At 52.0% G+C, this 12,854-nt stretch overlaps 2 protein-coding genes across 3 annotated transcripts in view; one reads left to right on the forward strand and one right to left on the reverse strand.

Annotated features, from left to right (window-relative positions):
- The window catches only part of PDHX (pyruvate dehydrogenase complex component X), a 122,938-nt gene extending 111,747 nt beyond the window's left edge, over nucleotides 1–11,191 (reverse strand). The window contains exon 1 of one of the 2 annotated variants that reach the window (XM_025213258.1): nucleotides 11,053–11,191. In XM_025213258.1, the coding sequence (XP_025069043.1) occupies nucleotides 11,053–11,176 (124 nt within the window). In that variant the 5' untranslated portion in view covers nucleotides 11,177–11,191. Of the gene's footprint in view, nucleotides 1–10,057; nucleotides 10,918–11,052 lie in introns of those variants that run through there. The other variant, XM_025213731.1, reaches the window with a different exon arrangement.
- Nucleotides 11,140–12,854, forward strand: part of APIP (APAF1 interacting protein) — a 31,080-nt gene continuing 29,365 nt past the window's right edge. Inside the window, exon 1 of the mRNA XM_006014657.3 lies at nucleotides 11,140–11,225. Within this exon, the coding sequence (XP_006014719.1) occupies nucleotides 11,175–11,225 (51 nt within the window). The 5' untranslated portion in view covers nucleotides 11,140–11,174. The remainder of the gene's footprint in view (nucleotides 11,226–12,854) is intronic.

Below are 12,854 nucleotides of genomic sequence, written 5' to 3' on the forward strand. Positions count from 1 at the left end.
TCATTCTCCCCTTGTACTCGGCCTTAGTGAGGATGCAGCTGGAGTACTGCGTCCAGTTTTGGGCTCCACAATTCAAAAAGGATGTGGAGAAGCTTGAGAGAGTCCAGAGAAGAGCCACGCGCATGATCAGAGGTCAGGGAAGCAGACCCTACGATGACAGGCTGAGAGCCCTGGGGCTCTTTAGCCTGGAAAAGCGCAGGCTCAGGGGTGATCTGATGGTCACCTATAAGTTTATCAGGGGTGACCACCAGTATCTGGGGGAACGTTTGTTCACCAGAGCGCCCCAAGAGATGACAACTAGGTCAAATGGTTATAAACTACTACAAGACCGTTTCAGGCTGGACATAAGGAAGAACTTCTTTACTGTCCGAGCCCCCAAGGTCTGGAACAGCCTGCCACCGGAGGTGGTTCAAGCGCCTACATTGAACACCTTCAAGAGCAAACTGGATGCTTATCTTGCTGGGATCCTATGACCCCAGCTGACTTCCTGCCCTTTGGGCAGGGGGCTGGACTCGATGATCTTCCGAGGTCCCTTCCAGCCCTAATGTCTATGAAATCTATGAAATTCCAGCCCCAGCCTCAGATGCAGCTCCCCATACACACCCTGCCCACACATGGCTCCTGGCCGGACTCCATGAAGACCCCCGGACTGCAGGGCCATGACAGTGTGGGGCCGGGGCTGAGACAGAGCCCCAGTCCTGGCGGCAAGGACACACAGGAAGTGTGTTGCGGCTCTACCCCGGCCCCATGATCCTGGGGTTTCTATGGCAATTGGCTGGGAGCTGTGCAAGCAAGGAGCTGCGCAAGCAAGGAGCTGCATCTGGGGCCAGGGCCAGGATCACAGGAGACAGACAGAACAAGGCCGGGGCCTCAGGGCTGCAGGACTGAGTTTGAAAACAGCAGCAAGGAGGAGCCACTGCTGCCAGGAAATGGAGTCTGGCTGAGGGCTGAGCAAAATCCCTTCATGGGCCAGATCTGGCCTGTGGGTCATAATTTGCCCACTTCTGCACTAGACCATGCTGCCTTTGTCAATATTTCCATAGGTGCTTGCTGCTTGCTTAGTGCAGTGGTGCAAAAACTACAGCTCACAGCCTAGATATGACCCCCAAAGTGAATGGATCCAGCCTGCAGCACAGGGAATCAGCAATAAGAAGCAGCTCCATGTGTCCCCTTTTCCATCCTGCACCATGTTGCTGATCCCCACTCCTGTCCTCCCTGCTCTCTGCCTATCCCCTCCCCTACAACAGGCACTGCTTACTCTCTCCCTCCTCTCCGAGATGGGTGCTATTTACTAAAGTTAAGCTGGTCTTACACTCTCCCTCCTCTTCCTCCCCCTCTGTAGTGACACTGGCATCCCTCTACCTCAGGGGCATGCAATTATTTTGGGCGGAGGACTGCTTACCCAGTTTTGGCAGGCTGTCAAGGGCTGCATGGGTAGCCCCGCCCCCTGGTCACCATCTTGGGACCAACATCCCCATGTCTTGGAACCGATATCCCAGGGCCAGCACCGGTGGGGCCCAAAGCGGGAAGCAGGCTGGCAGGGGTCCATGGACCTAGACTGGGCTGCACCAGCAGGGAGGGGGGAGCTGGCCCAGCTCCATAGAGCCCCTGCCACCCTGCTCTGGGCCCCACCGGCACTGGCCCCGAGACACCAGTGCAGGGCTCCAATTGGCTCCCCGCCTGCTCACACCCAGTGCTTCTTCCCTGCTCGCCAGCAGGCAAGAAGCTGGTGCTGAGTGTGGGGAAAAAGTGGCCCCTCACCTGCCCCATGGCCAGCGCCCCGCCCTGTCTGGAGCAGGCACAGGCAGCCCCAGACAGGCTGCAAGCGGCTGCAGCGTGGGGCGCCGGGAATGGGGCGGGTGAGGGGTCACTTTTCCTTGTGCTCAGCACCAGTTTGTAACCTGCCTCACTGCCAGTTTGGCAGTGGGGCCAGGTTACAAGCTGGTGCTGAGCGTGGGGGGGGGAAGCAGCCCCTCATCTACCCCATGCCGGGTGCCCCACGCTGCAGCTGATCGCAGCCTGCCTGGGGCTGCCTGTGCCTGCTCTGGGAAACCCCGCACGGGCTGCAAGCGCCTGCAGCGTGGGGAGCTGGCCATGGGGCAGGTGAGGGGCCGTTTTTCTCCGCGCAGGGAAGGAGCCCAGGGAAAAGCTGTGGGGGGGAAAAGCAGCCCCTCCCCCACCCCACGACCTATGCCCTGCACTGCAGGCGCTTGCAGCCTGCACAGGGCTGTCCGGAGCAGGCACAGGCTGCAGCGTGGGGCACCGGGCGTGGGCTAGGGAGGGGCCGCTCCCCCCCACCCCCCCGCGCTCCTTCCCTGCCCAGGGTCACCCCCTCCACCACTTACCTGAGCTTCCTGCATGGGGGCAGCCACATGCTCCCAGCCCAGAAACCCCAACTGGGGCTTCCAGCTGCGGGGCGGGGCCAGGCGGGCCCTACTGTTGTAGGAGCCTGCTGGGCTTCCCCTGGGTCCTACTGCCCTTGGTTCCTGTCATTTTTTTACAGGAATCAAGGGCAGAGAAATATTAATTTTCCAAATTTTTTTAGGGGCCCCGTGGGCCAGATTTTGCCCACCCCTGCTCTACCTTCTATCCTTTCCTCTCCCCTACAGGAGGGAAGTGGTGGCCCACATGGAACTGAGTTGCAAAAATCTGGCACATCAGACTAAAAGTTTGAGCTCCATTAACTTAGTGCAGTTTTTAAAGCTATCAGTAATTAATTTAAAGCTCTTGCTGCAGTCATAATATATCCATCCTTTGAGACCCCTTGTGCAGTGGTACTCAAGGGGGACCAATGGCAGCATTAATTGCCGTTCCCCTGATGCCAGATATCTGGCACTATGGGCCAGATAATATATGGGTATATTCAAGTAAATATAAGCCAGATACCATATTTACTTGAATATAAGATGAACCTGAATATAAGATGCTCCCCCCGCAGTAACTAGATTCCATATGGAAAACGTATAAATGTGTTATAAATTTCCAGGTACACAATCTAAGTATTGGAGGGTTGTCTTGAATCTCCCTCATGCCCAATGCTAAAGCAGAGACAGGCTGGGAGGGGCAGGGGGGGGCAGGAGGGAGAAAGTGTCAGGTGGCCCCTTGCCATCTGCAGCCCCCACTTCTTCCCAATGCAGCCTTCCTGCCCCATTGCCACCTGCAGCCCCCCTCCTTCTCTGCTCCTTGTCCGCCCCTCACCTTACTATCAGATGCTGCTCAGCTTGCCCTGTCCCAGAACATAGCATGTGGAAGCATAGCTCTTACCTGGCTATGGAGCCCTTGCCTGGCGCTGCTGATTGGCTGGGCAAAAGAAGGTGTTTCCACATGCTCCATGACCAGGAGCTGACAGAGCTGAGCTGCACCTGACAGTAAGAGGGAGAGAAGGGGGTGCGTGGCAGGGGCAGCAGCTGCAGATGAAAAGTAGAGGTGGGGAAAAGGAGGCTGCTGTGTTTGTGACTGGTCCCAACCCAGGTTCAGGACCAAAGTCAGAGCCACAGCAGCCACCTGCGCCCCACTCCACTTCATATGCAAATATAAGATATGGGGCTTTTTTCTCCCATACTGGTGGGGGTGGGGGAGGTGAAACCTCATCTTATATTTGTATTATATTTATATTAAATATAGTAATGTAGTCCTGCATACTACAGCAAGCCTGCACATGGCTGGATCTAGGTGCGCAAGGTTGGGCCAGTGTACTCAATCACTCTCATGGACCAACCCTATGTCCCAACCCTATGTGGGATCTGGCCCACAAACCAAGCCTCATCCAGCCTGCAGGGCTAGAAGCCTAGGTACCACTGCCTTATAGGTTACATTTTGTTTAATTATTTCTAGCCTCTCCCTGCTCATAAGATTAAAGCAGAAGAACTTCAACATAATGCTCCTATGCATATATATTACTGTATTATATTACTGAAACAAGTTGTGTAGTACACCTATAAAACCTCCTAACAGCTATATAAACGCTAATTTAAACACAGTAATTGAAAAATAATCCTCTGGATTTCACTGAATTTATATTTTGATGCACTGGTCATAATCTATACCCACTGTTTACCTTTGTTTCATCTGCCTTATAATAAGTACAACAAGGGCCTTGTTAAAGCAGAAAAACAGAATGAGCTGGAGATAACGGCTTCAGCATCCTTTGCTGAAATGTTATTTCATAGCTTCCTACAGCAATATTCAGTCTAGTCTGTTATATAACATTTACTACACTTCTGTAACCATGCTAAGATAACACAGCAATAGCCAAGATATAAAAACCTAAGGTAGAAAGACAGACTGAATCACTACATTAGGGTACCATTTCCTCTTTCTTGTGAAGAACACACAGCAATATTCTGCTTCATCAGTATTGTAGCCTTTTATTGAATTTAATGGACAGACCTACAGTTTTTAAGAATGCCAATTACCTGCTCAAATATAAATGTAGTACAAACCAATTTGCTGCTATTATGAAGCAGATCTAAGCTTCACTACTGTGACTAATGCAATTAAAGAAATTCAGTAGGCTACATACTGAGAAGATCATCAAGGAGCACATTTGTGATGGGCCAGCATCAGAGATGATGCTCAGGGGCAATCAGCATGGATTTATTAGGGGGAGATCATGTCAGACCAACCTGATTGCCTTTTATGATCAGGTCACAAAGGCCATGGATGCAGGTGTCGCGGTGGATGTAGTCTTTCTGGACTTCAGCAAGGCCTTTGACACCGTCTCTCACCCCATCCTAATTAATAAACTAGGCGACTGTGGCATAGACGCCTACACGGTCAGATGGATTGCAGATTGGCTGAAGGGTCGCACTCAGAGGGTGGTGGTGGATGGATCATATTCGACTTGGGGGGAGGTGGGTAGTGGAGTCCCCCAGGGCTCGGTCCTGGGCCCTGCGCTGTTCAATTTCTTCATCAGCGATCTTGATGTTGGGGTGGAGAGCAACCTGTTTAAATTCGCTGATGACACCAAAATTTGGGGGGAGGTGAGCACGCTAGCAGGGAGAGAGAGATTGCAGAAGGATCTGGATAGGTTACAGGGGTGGGCAGACAGGAACAGGATGCGTTTCAATACGGACAAGTGCAGGGTGCTGCACTTGGGTAGTAGGAACCAGCAGCACACTTATACGATGGGGAACTCCCTACTTGAGAGCACGGAGGCGGAAAGGGATCTTGGTGTCATTATTGACTCCAAGATGAACATGGGCCGACAATGCGAGGTCATGGTTGGCAGGGCTAACCGGACCTTGTCGTGCATCCACAGGTGCATCTCGAGTAGAGCCAGGGAGGTGATCCTCCCCCTCTATGCGACGCTGGTCAGGCCGCAGCTGGAGTATTGTGCCCAGTTCTGTGCGCCCCATTTCAGGAGGGATGTGGACAACATGGAGAGGGTCCAGAGGAGGGCCACCCGCATGATCCGGGGACAACAGGGCAGACCCTACAGTGAGAGACTGCGGGACTTGAACCTATTCAGCCTCCACAAGAGAAGGCTGAGGGGGGACCTGGTGACCGTCTATAAACTCACTAGGGGGAACCAGAAGGGTTTGGGGGAGACGCTGTTTCCCCTAGCCCCTGCTGGCATAACAAGGAATAATGGGCACAAGTTGATGGAGAGGAGGTACAGATTGGACATCCGAAAAAACTACTTCACAGTTAGGGCGGCTAGGAGCTGGAACCAACTTCCAAGGGAGGTGGTGCTGGCCCCTACCCTGGGGATCTTTAAGAAGAGGCTGGATACTTACCTGGCTGGACTCATTTGAGTCCCGTTTTTGTTTTTAGGGTGAGTGGGTTTTTTTTGTTTTTTTTTTGGGTTGTTCTCCCGCCCTGGCGGGGGGTCGGGCTAGAAGATCTATTAGGTCCCTTCCGACCCTGAAACTATGAAACTATGAAATACGGTATTTCTTAAATTTCATTCTCAGTTTATGGAAGCACAGTCAGTTTATGGGACACACATTATGTGAACCAAAGATGTATAATAGAAGGTTGAACCAATGCCACAATAAATTAGCCAGTAATTTTTTCATTTTGGCTTCACTCTCCATCTCCCAACATACATTTTCTATATTCCACAGGGTCAGGTGTAGCTCATTCCCTTTATACAAGGCTTATTAAAAATGACAGTGTTCAAACTACTCAGAAGATAACACACTTGCACCATCTGCAGGCTAGACAAAAATATCTGCTATGAAACAGATGCAAACACTGCTGACTAAGGCTGGGAGATATTGATACTGTAATTACTTATTGTAACAGGAAATGACACTTTTCTTTCACTGGTTCAAAATGTATCAATTTTCAATTAGCTCATTTTTACTTCTGGACCAGTTTGAAAACCTCCTTAAATGTTACGGGTCTCACACAAAAACACCTTGAAGAGCAAAAGTAATTATAAGAGTAATTATAAACATTATACAAGTTACTGTATCCTGGTTTCCCAAACCAATGCTTATTTGCTGTCTATAGGAAGACACAGTTAGACACACATTGACTATCTTTTTTTCCTGCTAACAATTTCCATTAACAGAGAAAATAAAGCCCCCTCCAGTTAACACTTTTGCACATAAACAGCTCTTGTAATTTCAACAGAGAGATCACTAGATACCAGCTCAGGGAGGACAGCAGTCCACTCAGTTATGACTGCGTGGAGAAGCTTTCAGAAAATAAATAACATTATTAGGATATCGTCTGAACTATGAAAATGTTTTCAGAACCCTCCATTTCCAGCACCCACTATCATCCCAAAAAATGCCAGTGGGAATTCTACCACTGACCTTAAATGAGAGAAGGATCATGGTTTTTATTAAGAAAAGACTGCTGGGTGCTTCATATAATCTTTTTAATCTAGTCCAGCAGTTCCCAAACTCTGACAGACTGTGCACCACCAATTTAACACTATACAAACTTAAGTACCATCAGCAAATTTTTGTCATATAAAGTAATTATAATAAATCTGTTAATGCGTACCACTGACAGGTTGCCTGTGTACCACTGGTGGTCCCCATACCACAGATTGGGAACCACTGATCTAGTCTATAAAATGAACACTTAACCTCCATGGTTTAATACGTTAGGCCTTGTTTTCTTACAACTCCAATTTCTGCATGAGTTAAAGGCCTGTGAATGACAACAGATTTTTCCAGGCCCAAATGTTTAGAAGGGGTAGCTACTTTTTTCACTTTGACTAATGGGTCAGCACTGATCAAAATGAGTGAAAAATGACAAATTACCAGAGCTAAAAATCTTTTTGTTTCATCAGATGAAGCTAAAAAGTAGAGGTTCACCAATACATCGGTCCCATATCGTATCGGCACCAACATAAAGAAAACTGACATTATTGGCAATCGACTTTTTTTTGGCTGATGTGGCTGATAATATCACTAATAAATGCCCCGTATATGAGGGCAGCCACACTGCAGCACATGGATGGCCAGGAGTGCAGCCTAGCAGCATTTAGCTGGCAAGTCTGTTGTGGGGGAAGGGGCGGGAGGGGGGGATCAGATTGAGGCCCCTAGCTGGGGCAGGGCGCAGGACAGAGCTGCAAGCAGCTCATCCAGGGGATAGTGGCGTGGAGAAGTGGCTCCCACTGCTACGCACACACCGGGAGGACATGGGGGTTGCGTGCCCCCAGATCTGTGCACAGGGCAAGGGTGGGCTGAGGCTGGCACTGTACCAAGTTCTTCCCGGCAGTGGGGCTGGGCTGGGCCTGCGATCAGGGCAGGCGGTTCACCGTAGCCCCCATCCCAGCACCACCACCACCCACCCCAAGCGCAGCCCCGACCCAGCCCTCCCGCTGGGAAGAACCCGGCACCGGCTCCAGCCCGCAACGGTAGCCCATCTTCATGCCACGTGCACATCTGGGAGGCGCACACCACACATGCCCTCCCAGGGTACGTGCAACAGCAGAAGCCACCCCACTTCCCACCCCCCAGATGAGCCATGGCTCCATCCCATGCCCTGCCCCATCCTGGCTGGGCAGCGCCAGCCTCACTCCCCCCTTCACCGTAGGGGCCTTAATCTCAAAAACATTATTTTTTTCCATTCTGCCATTCAAGAATAAAGTTGATGCTATATTCTGGGGTGTGTTATACAAAAGAAAATGTGGTATCTCAAACATGTTGCCCCTCCTCCTCCCCTCCATGCACAAAGCCTATTACACCTTATTGCAAAAGAAAGTCAGTTTGGTCAGGAATTTGCTCTTGACAAATCCATGCTGGCTGTTCCTGATACCCTTGGTGCTTAGATACAGATTCCTTGATAACATTTCATAATCTTTCCAGGTATCCAGGGCAGATCAAGTGCTCTGTAATTCCCCGGATCCTCTTTCTTTTGAAAGATGGGCTTTCTATTTGTTTTTTTTGCTCATCTGGGACCTCACCTGACCTCCATGAATTCTCATGGATAATATCCAATGCCTCTGCAACTACCTCAGCCAATTTATAATCTAGAGTACTCCAAGATGAATCTGGTCTGCCCCTGCTGACCTGAAAACAATATTAACACCTCTAAATAACCTCTAATCTCTTGTTCCCTTGCTCTAAATTTATTATGGCCAACACTAATCACCTCGCTCCTTGTAAGGGTGTCAAACTCACCCTGTGCCCCAGGTTGGATCCAGATCACAGGGCTCCTCATAGGCTGGATCAGCAGGGCAAGAAGCAGAGGCAGTGGCAGGGCAGGCAACTACTTGCCACAACATAGGCAGTGCATGAAGTCATGAGCCAATCAAGCTGTCGGCACAGTCTTCACTTGTCCCCCTGCCACCATCAGCCATACCCAATGGAGCCCCAGATTCTGCAGCAGGCCTCACCAGGCCCCAGACCTAAATTCCCTGTCCCACCAGAAACACCACAAACTGGACTGATCAGTGCAGCGGGCTGGATTCAGGCTCCAAGCTATATGTTTGACACTCCTAATTTCACGGAGTTTTACAAAGTGATCATTGTATTTATATTGAAATAGTTATTGAATTTTATTTCTTCGTAGTCTTATTTTTTTATTTCTAGTTTTAGAGGCTGTATTTTTATTTTTTAATTTCTAGCGCCTCATACCCCCTTCCAGCCCTCCCCGCATCTGCAGGTTTTGACCATGACTAATGGACCTTACTGCCCCGCCCCCCATCAGTTTTTAGTTTACCAAAGAAGAGATTAAATATGGAAACAATTGAATAAAAATGGGGGGGGGGGGGGAAACAACGTTTCATATTTTCAGCCTTAAAAGAGAAAAATTCAGTTGAAAAAAAAACACTGTAATCAAAATATCTGAAGCAACTCAAAGTGTTCGTATATTGTTCCAATTATAGGTTCAATTTTAGGAAAGAGCTATTTTTTTCTCCTGTATGCAAGTAGATAACTACAGATGAAGTCCTTGAACTTCCAAAATCCTAAAGAGAATTAAATAACCAAGCAAAAGACCCAAAAATAGTATTTATATATACATGTATAAAGCAACCTCTGTACCAGTGGTCCTCAACCTCCGACCCACAGGCCACACACGGCCCAGTCAGCACACTGCTGAAGCCCATGTGACATCCTGTTAAATGGATACACAGGAAGTAAATTGTGTGGGTGTGGCCCACATAACACATTGAGAGCAGCAAGTTTGGCCCATTATGGTGACAAGCATAGGCAACTGGTGCCACCGTTATCAGGGGTGGCATGGACCCTATCAGCAACCAAGGGGGGGGCACAGATTACTGACTGGTGAGTGGTCACGTTGCTCCCAAAAGCGGCCGCGGCGCTTCCAGAAGCAGCCGCAGCCTATATCCGGCGCTCGCACTCCATGGCTGGTGCTTTCAGGGGGGGCCACCGGTGCTCCCACCTGCTCCCCGTACCCATTGCCTAAGTGGGGAGCATGACCAGTCAGGGCATCTCAGGGGGCGCACGTGCACCCTTGTATATCCCCTACACAACGCCACTGGCAATAGATTGAGAACCACTGCTCTGTACTAAAGGTCATTTTTCCTAAGGATCAATATATTGCAGTCACTGCTCCTCCATAGTGACAGTGCCCTCATGCTGGGGCTTTGCTGCTGAAGCAAATGAGCAAGGTCAGTACCACTCACCATGAAGGTGGCCCAGCTCATCTGTAAGCCCTGTGACCCATGCTTCTTATATCCCAGGTGCCCGAGACTAGGCACTCTCACCAGTCACTGTTCACCTGTCTAGCCTTGAAGCATCTACAGGGCTTAAAGGACTGTTTTAACGCATATGGGGAAGTTATGGGCCAGGCCTGCCATGGAAGCTATAAGCCCTTTTAGTACTGGAGGGCCACTAGTGATGCGTTACAGATTTCTTTGGACAAATAATAATGAAAACAGGGACAAGAATGGAAGACAAAGGTTCAAGGCAAGAGTGCTAAGAGGGGGACACTGAACAGAGCACACCAGACAGTGCCCACGGGGCTGTGGGTGGGGAGTGAGGGGCACCAGCAAGGTAGGGAATGGTAGGCAAGCAGCTGCAGGTCGGGAGCAAGGGGTACCAGCAGAGCTGGGCAGGCATGGGGCTGTGGGTTCCTGCAGGCAAGAGGCTGGCTGCAGGGGCACCAGGAGGGCTGGGGGGGCAGGGGGCTGCAGGTCAGGAGGGAGGAGCACCAGGGGAGGGGGGGAAGGGGACTGTGGGTCAGGAGTGCAGGGACCAGGCAGTACGAGGGGGCTGCGGGCTGAGAGTGAGGGGCGGGGAGGGGGGGCAGGGGGATGCGGGTCGGGAGTGAGAGGCTGCAGCAGGGCCGGGGGTGCGGCACGGGCATATCCTCCCCGCCGTGTCCTCTTTTCTGAACCTATACATGCGGGACCCCGGCTAACCGAGGAGGCTGCAGGCTCTAACGAGGGAGCTCTAGGCTGCTAGTAAGGGATCGGGGGCTGCCCCCGCCCCAAGCCGGCTGCCCACAGGCCCGCTCCCAGTCCCCGTCCCCGTCCCCGGCGGCCCGCACTCACCGCGCAGCGCCGCAACCCCGCGCAGCAGCCTCCAGCCGGGCAGGGGCAAGGGCCGGGCAGACGGGGGTAGTCCCGGGCGCGGGCCCAGGAGGAAGCGGCGCAGCGCGCGCCCTCGGGGCGCCCACCAAGACGCGGCCATCTTCCCCGCGCCGGGCTGCCCGCGCCGCGCCTGCAGGACCCCGGCCCGGTCAGGCCCCGCCCTCCCCGCGGAGGGGAGGAGCGAAGCGGAGGCTCCGCCCCCTCCGACATGGCGCAGGCGGCGGCCGAGCACGACGGCGTCAACCTGGGCCTGAAGCAGGTAACGACGCTCCCCTCCCCGGGCGAGGGGAGCAGGGGAGGGTGCTGGGGCAGGCGACAAGGGGGGAGGCGGCAGCTCCAACTCCAGGCACGGGGCCGGGCCGCGCCACAGCAGCCTCCTGCCCCCTCGACAATCCAAGACGAGAAGCCTTCCTCCCCGCCATGGAGGAGAGAAAAACCTCGTCTTGGATTTGAGTAACTGTGGTAACATGCAGCGCAGCACGTGCCATCCTGTACAGCGCATGTGGTGGGTGGCAACAGATGAACCAGGCCAGGCCCAAAAAAATGAAAATGAACCCCTCTGACAGATGGGGGGAGGGGGTAGGCAGGAGCACCGCCGGTGAGATTGGCTGCAGAGGGACCCCAGCCCCCATTGCTGACTGGTTGCTGGGGGGGCATGTGCCCCCCTGACTAAGATGGCACCAGTCGCCCATGCAGAGGGTAGCCAGGTTGGTCTACAGGCAAAAAGGAATCGGCTCTGGGTAGCAGTGATATCTTTTATTAGACCCACCAAATATTTGCAAACAACAACAAAAAAAAGGCTTTATTATCCTTTATTGCTTACATATTTTGCAAATTTCTGGTGGGTCTAATAAAAGATATCACCTCTACCCAAACCAGCCAGTTATTTGCAAACTGCCTAAATAATAAAGAATGATAAAGAATTTTTTTTTGCAAATACCTAGTTGGTCTAATAAAGGTATCGCCTCTCACAGAGCAGGTGGAAGGCAGGGTAGAGGTACCTCTTAGGCCCCCTGTGGCACATTACCTCCATTATACAATGAACTGGTTATTATCATACTTTAAAAATTACTGTTGAGTTATGCAAAGAGCCAACCGGCCAAAAGCTGGTGCTTGGAAATGCATAATGGCTCCAGAGCTGGTTTTTACCCACTTTTCATTTGAGGGTATAGCAGGGCCCTTATGGACTCACTAGATCAGAGACTTCCTGTTGTTCAGTGGTAGAGTCCTTGTCTGCCACGCTGGATGCGCAGGGTTGATTCCCAGATGCTTATACAGCTACAGCCATAGAGGCATCAAATGTCTGGACTATACTGGGACTTTGGATTCTCTCTCAGTGACCTAAAGGGTAGGGTGCATGGATAGAGATTTTGGGGGTCAATACTGATAGCCAATTTTTAAGGAGGCAGATTGGCCGATACTGATCCATGCCGCTGGTAAGTCTGTTGTGGTGAATGGGGAGGGGGAAGGGAAGGGATATGGGGGGCAGATCGACACCCCCCGCAGTGAGGAAAGGAGTGGCACAGGGGCTTGGGCAGGCAGCACACGGGACAGAACTGTGGCTCGTGCAGGGGGGTCTCCCACCGCTGCACACACTGTGGGAGGGCATGGGCAGGGCGGGGACATGTGCCCCCAGATCTGCACGGAGGGGCTGTGCTCAGGGCGGAGCAGGGCTGGAGCTAGGAGGGCAGTTACAGGGCAGGGGAGCTGCAGCCACCACAAGTTTTGCCATAGCACCCCCTGTAGGCCCCTCGCAGCACCACTGCCGCCCACCCTGAGCATAGTCACCATGTGTCAGGAGCGCAGTCCCACAGCCCCGAGCACAGTCTCCATATGCCAGGAAGAGCCCGGTACAGCCCTGGCCTGAGCCTGCAGCAGCAGCCCCTCC

The sequence above is a fragment of the Alligator sinensis genome, unplaced genomic scaffold, assembly GCF_000455745.1.
Source record: "Alligator sinensis unplaced genomic scaffold, ASM45574v1 scaffold442_1, whole genome shotgun sequence".
Lineage (NCBI taxonomy): Eukaryota > Metazoa > Chordata > Crocodylia > Alligatoridae > Alligator > Alligator sinensis.